This window comes from Budorcas taxicolor, chromosome 19 (assembly GCF_023091745.1).
Source record: "Budorcas taxicolor isolate Tak-1 chromosome 19, Takin1.1, whole genome shotgun sequence".
Taxonomy (NCBI): Eukaryota; Metazoa; Chordata; class Mammalia; order Artiodactyla; family Bovidae; genus Budorcas; species Budorcas taxicolor.
Genome location: NC_068928.1, coordinates 17,370,177 through 17,382,247, shown reverse-complemented (window position 1 = coordinate 17,382,247; position 12,071 = coordinate 17,370,177). Strand labels below are relative to the sequence as shown.

Sequence of the window (12,071 nt, the reverse complement as noted above, 5' to 3'; positions counted from 1 at the left end):
TATGCCCAGCAGTGGGATTGCTGGGTCATAAGGCAGTTCTATTTCCAGTTTTTTAAGGAATCTCCACACTGTTCTCCATAGTGGCTGTACTAGTTTGCATTCCCACCAACAGTATAAGAGGGTTCCCTTTTCTCCACACCCTCTCCAGCATTTATTGCTTGTAGACTTTTGGGTTGCAGCCATTCTGACTGGCGTGAAATGGTACCTCATTGTGGTTTTGATTTGCATTTCTCTGATAATGAGTGATGTTGAGCATCTTTTCATGTATTTGTTAGCCATCTGTATGACTTCTTTGGAGAAATGTCTGTTTAGTTCTTTGGCCCACTTTTTGATTGGGTTGTTTATTTTCCTGGAATTGGGCTGCAGGAGTTGCTTGTATATTTTTGAGATTAATTCTTTGTCCATTGCTTCGTTTGCTATTATTTTCTCCCATTCAGAAGGTTGTCTTTTCATCTTGCTTATAGTTTCCTTTGTTGTGCAGAAGCTTTTAATTTTAAGTAGGTCCCATTTGTTTATTTTTGCTTTTATTTCCAATATTCTGGGAGGTGGGTCATGGAGGATCCTGCTGTGTTTTATGTCAGAGAGTGTTTTGCCTATGTTCTCCTCTAAGAGTTTTATAGTTTCTGGTCTTATGTTTAGATCTTTAATCCACTTTGAGTTTACTTTTGTGTATGGTGTTACAAAGTGTTCTAGTTTCATTCTTTTACAAGTGGTTGACCAGTTTTCCCAGCACTACTTGTTAAAGAGATTGTCTTTTCTCCATTGTATATTCTTGCCTCCTTTGTCAAAGATAAGGTGTCCATAGGTGCGTGGATTTATCTCTGGGCTTTCTATTTTGTTCCATTGATCTATATGTCTGTCTTTGTGCCAGTACCATACTCTCTTGATGACTGTGGCTTTGTAGTAGAGACTGAAGTCAGGCAGGTTGATTCCTCCAGTTCCATTTTTCTTTCTCAAGATTGCTTTGGCTATTTGAGGTTTCTTTTTGTATTTCCATACAAATCTTGAAATTATTGTTCTAGTTCTCTGAAAATACCATTGGTAGCTTGATAGGGATTGCATTGAATCTACAGATTGCTTCGGGTAGTATACTCATTTTCACTATATTGATTCTTCTGATCCATGAACATGGTATATTTCTCCATCTATTTGTGTCCTCTTTGATTTCTTTCACCAGTGTTTTATAGTTTTCTATATATAGGTCTTTTGTTTCTTTAGGCAGATATATTCCTAAGTATTTTATTCTTCTCGTTGCAATGGTGAATGGAATTGTTTCCTTAATTTCTGTTTTTTCATTGTTAGTGTATAGGAATGCAAGGGATTTCTGGGTACCGATTTTATATCCTGCAACTTTACTATATTCATTGATTAGTTCTAGTAATTTTCTGGTGGAGTCTTTAGGGTTCTCTAAGTAGAGGATCATGTCATCTGCAAACAGTGAGAGTTTTACTTCTTCTTTTCCAATCTGGATTCTTTTTATTTCTTTTTCTGCTCTGACTGCTGTGGCCAAAACTTCCAAAACTATGTTTAATAGTAGTGGTGAGAGTGGGCACCCTTGTCTTGTTCCTGACTTTAGGGGAAATGCTTTCAGTTTTTCACCATTGAGGATGATTCTAGAGTTTTAATTTAAATCAGGAACAGCTATTAAAGTTTCTTCAAATGCCTCTTTGGCATTTATAGAGATGATCATTTCCATTTTTTGTTGTTTAATCTCTGCCTATAATGGGTTATGTGAATAGAATTCCCAGCATCAAAAATAAGGAGAAAGGAAAACAGGGGACTGTAAACAAAAACCAGATAATAAGTAGTGTGGGTGGACAAAGCATGCTAAGTGTAGCAGACTGAAAAATGCCTCCCTGGAAAGAGGTGCTGTGCTGTGCTTAGCCACTCAGTCATGTCTGACTCTTTGTGACCCTATGGACTGCAGCTCTCCAGGGTCCTCTGTCCAAGGGGATTCTCCAGGCAAGAATTCTGAGTGGGCTGCCATGCCCTCCTCCAGGGGAATCTTCCCAACCCAGGGATCGAACCCAGGTCTCCTGTGTTGCAGACAGATAGATTCTATACCATCTGAGCCATCAGAGAAGCCTTGTCAAATTCCCTGGAAACTGTGAATATTACCTTGTATGGTAAAAGATGTGATTACATTGAGGATCCTGGGAGAAGAAATTCATCTTGTGTTATTCAGGTGGGCCTTAGATGCATTCACAAGTGTAGTTTTAAAACAGAAACAGAGGGAGATTTAATACAGACACCCCAAAGAGGAGGTGGCAATGTGATGATGGAGGCTGAGACTGGAGTGATAGAGCCACAAGCCAAGGAAAGCAGGCAGCCACCAGATGCTGAAGAAAGCAAGAAACAATCTTCCTCTAAAGCATCTAGAGTGTGGCCCTGCCAGCACCTAGATTTCAAACTTGTGGCCTCCATAGTGGGGTGTCCCTGATGGCTCAGATGGTAAAGAATCTGCCTGGAATGCAGGAGACCTGGGTTCAATCTCTGAGTCAGGAAGAACCATGAAAGAAGAAACAATCTTCCTCTAAAGCATCTAGAGTGTGGCCCTGCCAGCACCTAGATTTCAAACTTGTGGCCTCCATAGTGGGGTGTCCCTGATGGCTCAGATGGTAAAGAATCTGCCTGGAATGCAGGAGACCTGGGTTCAATCTCTGAGTCAGGAAGAACCATGAAAGAATATATTCCTGTTGTTTTAAGCCACCAATTTGTGGTCATTTGTTATAGAAACCCTAGGAAACTAAAAGACTAAGGAAGTTATATGTTTTCAGTTTTATTTTCTTACCAATTTCTACTTTTATCATACTGTAGCCAGAAAATGTAGCTTGTGAGAATTTTACTTTTTTGAATAATATGTGAAAAATCATATGGGAAAACTGGTTTTTGCTCATATAGCTACCCAACTACCAGTAGTTCTTCATGTATAGTGATGACTCTCACTTCTGGGCCTGTATGCCTGCTGTCTATCTGCTTGGAATGCCCTCTCATCTCCTTCTCTTCATAATTCTGTCTTTCACCTAAGCCTCTTTTACTTTCTAGATTCATCTGGAATATCACTTCCTTCAAGGCCTGGCTACACTCCTCACTCTGGGTTAATTATTCCTCCTCAGTGTTCCCACAAGGCTTTTTCCTGGTGGCTCGGTGGTAGAGAACCCACCTGCCAATGCAGGAGATGTGGGTTCAATCCCTGGGTCAGGAAGATCTCCTGGAGAAGGAAATGACAACCCACTTCAGTATTCTTGCCTGGGAAATCCCATGGACAGAGGAGGCTGGCGGGCTACAGTCCATGGGTCACAAAGACTTAGCAACTAAACAACAAACAACAGTGCTCCCATAATGCCTTGTGTTTCTCCAGTTTAACCCTTTCCATTCTGCACTCCAGCACTCTTGCCTGGGAAATCCCATGGACAGAGGAGGCTGGCGGGCTACAGTCCGTGGGTCACAAAGACTTAGCGACTAAACAACAAACAACAGTGTTCCCATAATGCCTTGTGTTTCTCCAGTTTAACCCTTTCCATTCTGCACTCCAGCACTCTTGCCTGGAAAATCCCATGGATGGAGGAGCCTGAGAGGCTACAGTCCATGGGGTTGCAGAGTCGGACACGACTGAGCAACTTCATTTTCACTTTCATTATAATGACTTATCATGTATCTGCCTGCATCCTCCACTAAGCTGTTAGCTTCATCAGGGCATAGTCCATGTTACTCGTCTTTCTATCCCAATTCCTAACATACTTCCATGGTTTATTTAAGCATCAGCTGATGCTGACCGAATGTCAACTATGCCACAAACTGTGTATGGCCACACATGATGTGTCTTTAACAAATGTTTGAAAAGCAAGGAATGAATGAAGCTATGCCAATGTTTTAAGTGAAGAAATTAAAATATATTGCCATCAGAAATGGCTGGAAAATGCAAACGAATAGGGAAATAATTTCTATTTCCCTTGATTGATTGTATCTTCTGCAGTGATGTTGCATGCAAACCACCACGTCAGGCACCTGAGTGAGATACTCACACAACGTCCCCTGCATAATGTCGAATTCGAAAATCTCGATCAAACTCCAGGATTTTGTCCGAGGCGCAGAGCTAAGAAATCAAGAAGGAAGGAGATGATCTTGAAAACAGACATTTTCACTTTTCTAAAAATATATTCCAACTTAATAGGAGAGGATAATCATGTCACAAATTATGATATCATTATGAATGAAGTCCCAGAGTGTGGGGGTTTATTTAATTTGGCAAATGTGGCAAAGATTGAGAACTTTTCCCCCCAAAGTGCACAGAGCCAGACTGCATTTCCTGGCCACCTTGGTGACTGGGAATGGCCGGGTGACCAGGCTCTGGACAATGGAAGGTGAGTGTGAGAGGATAAGGCTCTTCAAGGTCAAAGCTGGTAAGAAGTGGGTGATTCTCCTCTGTACTTTCTTCTCACCTCCCGCTAGTTGGATGCAGAGAAGGATAGTCCTGAGGGGATGGAAGAGCCTGAAGATGGGAGAAGTCTGGGACCCTGGGAGAGAAACAGACTTCTGCTGTCTATGACACTTAAATCTCAGCTGTTAACACAGCCCAGCCAACCTTGACTGATAGAGCCTCTCTCTCCTCCATGTCCCACTTAAAGAAGACCATTTTGAGGATTTGCCATCTTCTACGCATGGACATCTCATTCAATACTCACAACACGATATTTCAACTAAGGATTATGGATTCTCTTTTACATACATGAAAACTAAGCCACAAACAGGTTAGGTAACTGGCCCAAGGTCCTGTAGCTGATAAGCGGTAGCTTTGGGAAGAGTCCTTGGGACAAAATACCATGTCTGTAACTCTGCTATGTATATATCAGCCTGGCTCACCCGTCTTCTGCTAAGCTGGGACTCCAGGTCTACCACTTCACAGATCAACCTTCTGCAGCTGTTTCTCACTGAAGAAGACCTCTCTGAGAAGGAAGTTTTTATAGAGCCCTGGATCTCTATAAGTTTCTGCAATTTCCTTATTACAGAAGCACTGAGATTCTTTGACCACACTATAAAGGATCACTTGATATTCTTTAGGTTCAAAAGTGGATGTTTAAGAATCCATAACTATTGGGACTTCCCTGGCAGTCCAGTGGTTAAGACTTCACTTTCCAATGCAGGAGATGTAGGTTTGATCTCTGGTTGGGGAGCTAAGATTCCACAGTGCCTCACAGCCAAAAAAACAAAACAAACAAACAAAAAAACACAAAACAGAAGCAATATAAAGACTTTAAAAATGGTCAACATTAAAAAATTAAAAAAAAAAAAAGAATCCATAAGCATTGAGTATGGTTACATAGAAACATCACTTGGTTTGTCATGTTAGATAACAAACAACCCCAACCAGGATGGTGGGTTCTCTGTGGATGTAGACTGTTAAGGGAATAATTAGCCTATTAATTCAACAGATTAATAATTACAGGAAGTTAGAGTCAGACTTCTGAGGTTGCAGTCTTGTCTCTACCATTAATATGCTCTCTTTCCTTCAGTAATCACTTATTGCAGAGTGGTTCTACAGGTTAAACCAACTATGGAGAACAAAGCATCTAACATTCAGAGGGGTCTCTGAAATATTTAATTCCTCTCTCCTTCCCTCTCTCTTATCAACCACTTTTACAAAACCCTTCTACTTATAAAGCTCCCAAAGGAAAAGGACTCAAGAGACATCTATACTAATTGAATATTCTTACATTTAGATACTGCAAGTTCTTAACTGATCTAAACATAGAACTTTTTAGATTTTTCTTTACTTAAAAAAAAAAAACCTATTTATCGTTCAACTTTACATGTTAACAATACTCTTAACAGTAATTTTATAGTTTATTGGACCATCTGTCTGCCTCTGCATAACTTAAATGTCTGACAAACAGTTCAGCCCCTAAATAAACACAAACCAGAAACCTCTTCTTTAACCTGCCAATAAAAGTAGTTAATCATTAGTAACCAATAATGAATTAAAACACCTGCTGTGACATACAGGATAATAGCATTTATTTAACAGAAAGGTTCACAGTGATGAAAATATCCTGACAGCTTGGTTATTTCATTTCTTTCCTTCATTAGGCAAAAATCCCAGAAAAGAACACACAAAAAATTTCCATCTCAAGATTTGTCTGAGAGATGCTGCTGCTGAGGGAGAAAGGAGCCACCTGGTCTGAAAGTTGGGAGAACCTGGGCTCCCACATTAAAAAAAAGAAAAGAAAATTTCCATCTTCACAGATAAATTACTACTTAGCCTATCAAGTCAGTAGTTACTGCTTAAAAGCACTTGATACATTCAGGTACATAAATGGCCAAGGTGAAACATAACAAAATGAAGCGATTTCTCATGTAAGAATCATAGTTGTTTATCTAATCATATGGAGAGTTGCCTGTTTTAGTTCAGAATTCAACATTTCCTAAGATTTATTTGGTATGATCGTGATCAATCCAATTCAATTTGATAAACAAGGATTGTCTACCATGTGGTAGACATAATACAAGGCGAATCTCCAAAATCTGAATTATGATTATAAAGGACATGTTTACCCAGCCCCTCAGAGATGGGACATTTGCCCCATCACTGTGCCATCTTTAAAAGTATCATGCTAGATAATTCACGTGGCTTCTAACTTTGCTTACTGTTCTGTCCCTAGCCGTCAGGATTGTACCTGGAAAACGAGAGGCACTTATTCAGTATGTGTGTTATAAACAGGAAATGACTGGAGGAATAACTCTAGCTGGAACCCTAATGTCAAAGCCCAGGCTATAGGGACTTTCCTGGTGGTCCAGAGGTTAAGACTCCACGCTTCCAATGCAGGGGGTGCAGGTTCAATACCTGGTTGGGGAACTAAATTCCACATGCCATGCAGGGCAGCCAAAAGTAAAAATTAATAAGATCATAGTATCTGAAAGCCAACTTAGAGCAGGCTACAAGTTAGTCTTCAGTAATAGACCAAGGAGAATGTTTTAGAAATAAAACTGGTATAAAATAAATATCAGCCAGTAATCTACTTCTTGACAATTTGTGCTTTCTCTAGTTAACTGTGGAATCTTACTGTTCTGATTACATAATGTCAAAAGGGACAAAGTTGGAATATAGATTTATTCATATTAAAAAATGGCAGGGTGTCATAGATTTACATGGAATTATGGAGGAACAGAAATGTTTGCCCCTTTCTTCACGGAAGTGAAAAAGCACAGGGCCTGTTTCTCCTTCAGCTTACGGTTGCTGGACAAGCCTGTATTTATAGGGAACACCTGGGGATGATGGTGTGTCTCTCCTAGGACAAATATCATGGCAAACATACCATATGCAAGGCACAGCACAAAGGTCTGATAACCACAACTGCCACCAGTTATAGCAATATGATCTGTTTGTAACATTTTTAGAATGTGAAAAATAGGGAGTTAAAAAGGACACCCATTTATTTAAGGAATGAGTTTCCTTGTAACATGAGAATTTCATCTAGAATTTCTCATTTTCAAGAAAGTCACATAGTCTGAAGAACTAGAGCAGAGCACACATACTATATTTTTATAACTGAGGATTACAGTAAAAAGTCATGGACAAAAGCTATTTTCAGGGGCCATAATCATCGGATGCAGGGGCAAAATTCTAGCACATGAACAAGGTCTCTGTACCTATTGGTTATAAATGACATCATGCTTTCTAAAGAATTGTGTTCATTTTTCCTATTTCTAGCAAATTGAGTAGTCTAGAGTGCCCTCTCCTGGACATTATGATTTTTATCAATCACATCATCCCATAAGAAGGCTGAGCACCAAGTAATTAATGCTTTGAACTGTGGTGCTGAAGAAGACTCTTGAGAGTCCCTTGGACAACAAGGAGATCAAATCAGTTGATCCTAAAGGAAATCAACCCTGAATATTCATTGAAAGGACTGATGCTGAAGCTCCAATACTTTGGCCACCTGATGTAAAGGGCTGACTCATTAGAAAAGACCCTGAAAGCAGAAGGGGATGACAGAAGATGATATGGTTGGATGGCATCACTGACTAGATGGGCATGAGTTTGAGCAAGCTCCAGGAGAGGGTGAAGGACAGGGAAGCCTGGCGTGCTACAGCCCATTGGGTCATAAAGAGTTGGATGCGACTGAACAACAACATCATCATCCCAATAAACCAGAGAGGCAGAATTTATCCACAGCAATAAATCATTTCAGGGATGTTTATGGCCTTTCATACTCGTGTGGACTTTCTTGTACCCCAACATAAAAATTCATTCGATTCTGTCAAACAATGAGGAAAATCGTACAGATCAAAATGAGAGGATGTTCTCATTATACACGGTACCTTGCGGCTGGAAAAATGACCGTGTTTGCCCAGTTTACTGTTAAGTGCTTCTAGGAACATCTCATCAGTGACTTTGCCGACGTTCATGCAGGCGTCATCCAGGATGGCAATGATCCCCTTGTGCTGCTGCTCCACCAGGTCCACAATGATCTGATTGTTGAAGTAATCAATCTGGAGGACACAGCAAAGAGCCAGTTACAAACGGGCCGGGGACCAGGCGCAACACCAGTGCCTCCACGCGCATCAGGAGTTCAAGTCACTTTGATGTCAAATATGAAAATCACAATCAGTGAGGCTTCCCTGGTGGCTCAGACGGTAAAGAATCTGCCTGCAATGCAGGAGACATGGGTTCGATTCCTGGGTTGGGAAGATCCTCTGGAGAAGGAAATGGCAACCCACTCCAGTATTCTTGCCAGGAGAATCCCATGGACAAAGGAGTCTGGTGGGCTACAGTTCATGGGGTCACAAAGAATGGGACGTGACTGAGTGACTAAAACCTTCAATGCTAAAATGAGTACACGTTCTAGCAGAGGTTTTTTAAAAGATGCATTTATTGACTTTGTATCATAAAACATTTTGTCTTGGGAGTTCCCTGGTGGTCTAGTGGTTAGGATTTGGCACTTTTCACTGCCATGGCCCTGGTTCAATCCCTGGTCAGGGAACTGAAATCCCACAGGCTGTACAGCTTGGTCGAGATTTTTTAAAAATTCCCTTAAATGAACACAGTAAGTCCCCTACAAATGAATGAGTTCCATTCTCAGAGTGGACTTTGTAAGTCCAACAAAGTTAACCGAGGTACCCAGCTAACACAATCGGCTATATAGTACTGTACTGTAATAGGTTGATAATACTCTTCACATAAATAATAGACACACACAAAATGAACAAACACAAAAAATAAACATTGTTCACCTTATAGTACAGTACCTTGAAAGTATAGTAGTACAATAGCTGGCACACAGGAGCTGGCATGAACGTTTGCATTTTTAAAAGTTTGCAACTTGAAGGTTTGTATGGAGGGGACTTACTGTACAGCTCAAGGTGAAAATTATAAAGTAGATAATGTTTCTTCCTTCACTAAGTCTTATTTTAATCCAGTCTTCATACCCTGCACCTAACCTTACTCCTCATACTCTCAATCTGTTGGCTGTTAATCACAAGACCCATATTCCACTGTGCTGTGTTGAATCACTCAGTCGTGTCCCAACTCTTTGTGACCCCATGGAATGTGGTCCACCAGGCTCCTCTGTCCATGGGGATTCTCCAGGCTAGAATACTGGAGTGGGTTGCCATGCCCTCCTCCAGGGGATTTTCCCAAGCCAGGAATTGAACTCAGGTCTCCCACATTGCAGGCAGATTCTTTACCGTCTGAGCCACCAGGGAAGCCCCCATATTCCACTGCTGCTGCTGCGGCTAAGTGCTTCAGTTGTGTCTGACTCTGTGCCACCCCATAGACGGCAGCCCACCAGGCTCCGCCGTCCCTGGGATTCTCCAGGCAAGAACACTGGAGTGGGTTGCCATTCCTTCTCCAATGCATGAAAGTGAAAAGTGAAAGTGAAGTCGCTCAGTCGTGTCCGGCTCTTTGCAACACGAAGAGTGGACTGCAGCCTATAGGCTCCTCCGTCCATGGGATTTTCCAGGCAAGAGTGCTGGAGTGGGGTGCCGTTGCCTTCTGTGCCATATTCCACTAGGTGCCAACAAACAACCTGGAAGTATTACTTGATACCTAACTTGATGAAGTTAAGGTGTTACACAGAACTTGCATTTTTAGTTACATGACCCTGGCTGACCAAAATGCCAGAGTGTCTTCTACAGTTTCCCAAAAGTTAAAAAGCATATATGGATCTAACACAGTTTTTCAGGGTACAATATAAAAAATTTAATTATCAGATATAAGGATCCGTAGAGGGCAAGAATACACTTTTCATTTGCTTCCACAAGCTGAAAAAAAGTTATAAACAACTTCTGAAACTTTCTCTACTTCAAGACATACAAGGCATGTATAATAATCCTCTTCTACACCTGTTTCTTCTGATGAAAGTGTGAAAGTGTTAGTCACTCAGTCGTGTCCAACTCTTTGCAACCCCATAGACTGTAGCCCACCAGGCTCTTCTGTCCATGGAGTTTTCCAGGCAAGAATACTGGAGTGGGTTGCAATGTCCTCCTCCAGGGGATCTTCCTAACCCAGGAATCGAACCTGGGTCTGCACTGCAGGCAGATTTTTTACTGGCTCAGCCACCAGGGAAGCCCGTTTATCCTGACAGCTTGCAGCATATATATCACTAGACTCAGAGATAAAGCACGCATGGGCCTGACTCAGGCAAGCTGTGCATCACGTAAAGATGGGAAGTCTATACACTTTAATCCTGTGTGTTGATGTGTTCCAGATCATTCAGGAAGTACCTGATCTGAGAGTTGTCTCCATTACCCTCTCTAAAGCTGACACACTCACAACAGATGATTACTATATCTCATGGATCCCTGCTCAGTGATATTTAAAAATCCAAGGGCTCGTGCCAGCTGTGGTTTTCAGCTCCACCTCTATTTCCAAGCCCTCCTCTGCATTCCATGAACTCAAAGTCTGCAAGCTGGGTGGTTTTTACTTTTTTTATATTTTTCTGGTTTGTCTAAATCAGCGATCCTCAATGGATTGTGACTTTCCCCGGAACCCCTAGGGCATCTGGCAATGTCTGGAGACGTTTTTGATGGTCATGACTAGGAGGAGTCCAGGATACTGCTAAACATCCTACGATGCACAGGACAGGCTTGGTACAAAATGTTAGTACAGAGACCGATTAGCTCTGGTCTAAGTATTTACTTTTATTGTGGGCACTTTATTACATTTCTCATCAGGGAAAAAAGTTATTTGTATCTTTGGAAAAAATATTCTTAAAATGTTCAAAAAGTAGGAACTCTGTATTAATCAACATAGCTGAAATCTTAGACTTTGCGACTATGTAATTAAAGACTAAGTCTTTTGTCCTTAAGGACAAAAGAATTAAGTTTCTCAAATTCCAGATGGCTATCTACAAGTAACTAGTCTTTGCTGAAGAGTCCACCAGCTTTTGGTTCACAATTTAATGCGGCTTTAAGCATTGCCTAAAATTGTGGTTTCCAAATCAGGTTCTTCCGGCAACCTGGCATTCCCAAGAGGTTTCTTAGGGGATGCAGGAGACAAAGAGATGGGGTGGAGTTTTTACTTTTTATTTTAAATTCATTTTTATTGGGGTATAGTTGATTTACAATGCTGTGTTAATTTCTGCTGTACAGCAAAGTCAATCAGTTGGATGTGTGTTAGTCAATCAGTTGTGTGTGACTCTTTGCAACCCCATGGACTATAGCCTGCTATGCTCCTCAGTCCATGGAATTCTCCAGGCAAGAATAAATACTGGAGTGGGTTTCCATGACCTTTTCCAGGGGATCTTCCCAACTTAGGGATTGAACTTGCGTCTCTTATGTCTCCTGCATTGGCAGGCGGGTTCTTTACCACTAGTTCCACCTGGGAAGCCAAAGTATATCAGTTACATACACAGATATGTTCACTCACTTTTAGATTCTTTTCCCATATAGATCATTACGGAGTACTGAATAGAGTTCCCTGCGCCATACAGTAGGTCCTTATTAGTTATGTTTTATATACAGTAGTGTGTCTGTGATGCTAGAGAAGACTCTTGAAAGTCCCTTGGACTGCAAAGAGATCAAACCAGTCAATCCTAAAGGAAATCCATCCTGAATATTCACTGGAAGGACAG

At 41.2% G+C, this 12,071-nt stretch overlaps 1 protein-coding gene across 1 annotated transcript in view; it reads right to left on the bottom strand.

The window, feature by feature from the left end:
* Positions 1-12,071, bottom strand: part of MYO1D (myosin ID) — a 359,595-nt gene that overhangs the window by 225,383 nt on the left and 122,141 nt on the right. Inside the window, exons 11-12 of the mRNA XM_052657133.1 lie at positions 8,320-8,490; positions 4,026-4,096 (exon numbers count right to left, since the gene is read on the bottom strand). Coding sequence (XP_052513093.1) covers positions 4,026-4,096; positions 8,320-8,490 — 242 coding nt within the window. The remainder of the gene's footprint in view (positions 1-4,025; positions 4,097-8,319; positions 8,491-12,071) is intronic.